This window comes from Pteropus vampyrus, unplaced genomic scaffold (assembly GCF_000151845.1).
Source record: "Pteropus vampyrus isolate Shadow unplaced genomic scaffold, Pvam_2.0 Scaffold109, whole genome shotgun sequence".
NCBI classification, from domain to species: Eukaryota; Metazoa; Chordata; class Mammalia; order Chiroptera; family Pteropodidae; genus Pteropus; species Pteropus vampyrus.
Window position 1 is genome coordinate 3,498,925 of NW_011888890.1, and position 2,655 is coordinate 3,501,579.

Below are 2,655 nucleotides of genomic sequence, written 5' to 3' on the forward strand. Positions count from 1 at the left end.
TATTATAAAATGTTATGCCACAAAAAAGTCTATGAACATTAACTAATATAAAAATTTCATAATATCACCTTATAAATATCTTATTTCTAGGTAAATTGAAATTTCCCTGAAAGTAAAGAGTTTTAGATATATTTTCTCACACTTGTTACTTCAGCAGTAGAAAATAATGTTTTTAAGAGTAGAAAACCGTGTTTTCAAGATAAATTGTTTTTGAGTCTTTCCTTTTTTTCCTGAGTAGAATGAACTATTTTAGTAAAGAAAGCATTTAAAATTAAACCCATGTTTCTGTGGTGCTTTTATTTACTGCCTCTGATATTAGTAATTTTCAGAAAAATGAGCTGTATGTATGTATGTATTTAAACATAAATGCATGAAATGTTTCTTGCCATTTTGGAGTAGTTTCACATCACTGAGCTTTATTTAAATGAAATAAAACATTCCTAAAATTGAGAGAAAACCTTATAGGGCCTAATTTGGTTGCTTACTGTATTGCTGAAGTTTAAAAATATACTGCTTTGATGTTTCATTGCTTTTAACAAAAGTCAAAAGAACAGGAGGGATATTTTGAACAAAATTCTTGCTTTTTCATAAGGACATGCAGTAAGTATGAACAATATGTTGCCCAGCTTAATAGTTGCTTTCACATATTCCTTCTCCAGATTGGTATATGAAGCTGTACATAATATAAACACACATTCTTGTCTCTAGTTAGCCACATTATAGTTAATGACCATATGGTCATTATGGTATAAGATCTACTGTCTGTTGTATTTATATTCCTCAAGCATATTGTTCCTTCAACTTCACAGTGTGTTAAACTATTTCAAAGGGAAAAAAATCCTTTCCCTCTTGTTTCTCGTTGTCCTATCAAGTGTAACCTTGGACCCTTATAGAGCAATTAGACCAGCCTCTATCCCCTCCTTTGTAATGAGGTTTCTTGCATTTCTGAGTCTATAACCCTTTAGTCTTCCCTAATGGGACATCATTATTCTGAAAGAAACAATGTAAATGTAAATGAATATTCTCATTAACGAGTCACAGAGAAACCTTTAGCGGTAGCACTGTGGTAATTCCGCTTGTTATTTCTCTGGTATTCCATGCAGGATTTTTTTATAATTCATTATTAGTATTCAAAATTACTTGTTCTTTAATTTTGCATGTCTTTCATAATCCAGTGTTCCAACTAGTTCAACCATGTCCTTGTTTTATTCTCAAGGAACCACCTGTAAAACGTTCAAGGTCTTTGTCCCCAAAGAGCTCTTTCGCAGACACAGAGGAGCTAAAGAAGTTGAAAAAAGCTGAAAGAAAGATTGAAAACTTAGAGAAGGCACTACAACTAAAGGTGAACATTAAATCATTTCTTTAGTAATAACCTTGCATAGGTAAAAATATACCAAAGTAAACATTCATTTTACAAATGACTGCTTATCATTTATCTTTCCTGATTTTAATTATATGTATAAAAATGTATGATTGGTTGATATTGTTTTAAGATTTCTGAGGATCATAAAGTAATACATTTTTGCTTCTTGAAAACTATTTACCCCTTTAAAATTATTTGGGAATATTTTGGCTTAATATTGGAAATTTCTTACAGTTTCTCAGAGACAAAAAATAGAACTATAGCAAGTGAAAGAGAATTTTTTATATACATAATAAATATATAAAAAGACAAGCGAGTTAAAAACTATACTAACCTAGCTCAAGTCACTTAAAATTGTCCTTTTTAACAAAATTACATACTTAAAATGGCAAATATATATACATTATTATTTTTATTTTAATTGAATTTGCCTCAGAATACATGACATTTGAATCAGCGTTCTCCCATTGTTTAAGAAGCATAGACTTTTTTGGCCAGTCTTTGAGAGTTTATACTTTCAAAGTCATACTCTGAATTCTCTTTCGCAGAAGTTAGTTTTGCATATCAAACCGATTTTATGTTACCATATTGAGGGCTTTTATTTTTTCTGTGAATTTAATATGTTAATCTGTCATTCTTCATTCACAAATACCCAAAGGCCTGTACTATTTGAGATTTAACCATTTAATTGAATCTCAAATAATTTTATGACATTCTATGACAAGCCCAATTTACACATGATTAGAATCTAATGCATTAATGCTCATATTCTTTGTCATATAATATAGATTATTCTTAGAGAGAAAAAGGTTTGATTTACATTATGTGTGCCCTAGAACCAAATATGGTTTAGAGATATAGTTAACTATAAGCTACAATTAATATTTTTTCTTTTCACTAAATATTAAGTGTTAATTTATATTTATTCAGAATTAAACTATTAGTTCTAAAAAAAGAAAATTATCATCTATTGTTTCTATTAAAAATGAAATTATCAGATGACCTCAACTTGCTAGCAGTTAGCCTACTTGAAATTTATACACTTGGAGTTATTTGTTCATTTATTTGTTTACTCCATAATTTATTGAGCAATGCAATTAGCCAAGCGTTATGCTAGTCCCTTGTACAATAGGAGAAAAGATGAGTTTCTATCGTTTAAGACCCTTTCTCTAGTTAAGAAGATGTATTAGTGTAAACATTGGGGTACGTACGGGATATTATGGGCATGTTTAGGAAGCCAGTCTATCATCCTCCTTTTGCATAGTTCCTGAAATTCACATACCAAGACTTCT

General features: G+C 29.8%; 1 protein-coding gene across 6 annotated transcripts in view; it reads left to right on the forward strand.

The window, feature by feature from the left end:
- The window catches only part of CNTLN (centlein), a 269,734-nt gene that overhangs the window by 133,708 nt on the left and 133,371 nt on the right, over positions 1 to 2,655 (forward strand). For all 6 annotated transcript variants that reach the window (XM_023533714.1, XM_011365337.2, XM_023533712.1 and 3 more), the window contains exon 10: positions 1,217 to 1,342. In XM_023533714.1, the coding sequence (XP_023389482.1) occupies positions 1,217 to 1,342 (126 nt within the window). The remainder of the gene's footprint in view (positions 1 to 1,216; positions 1,343 to 2,655) is intronic.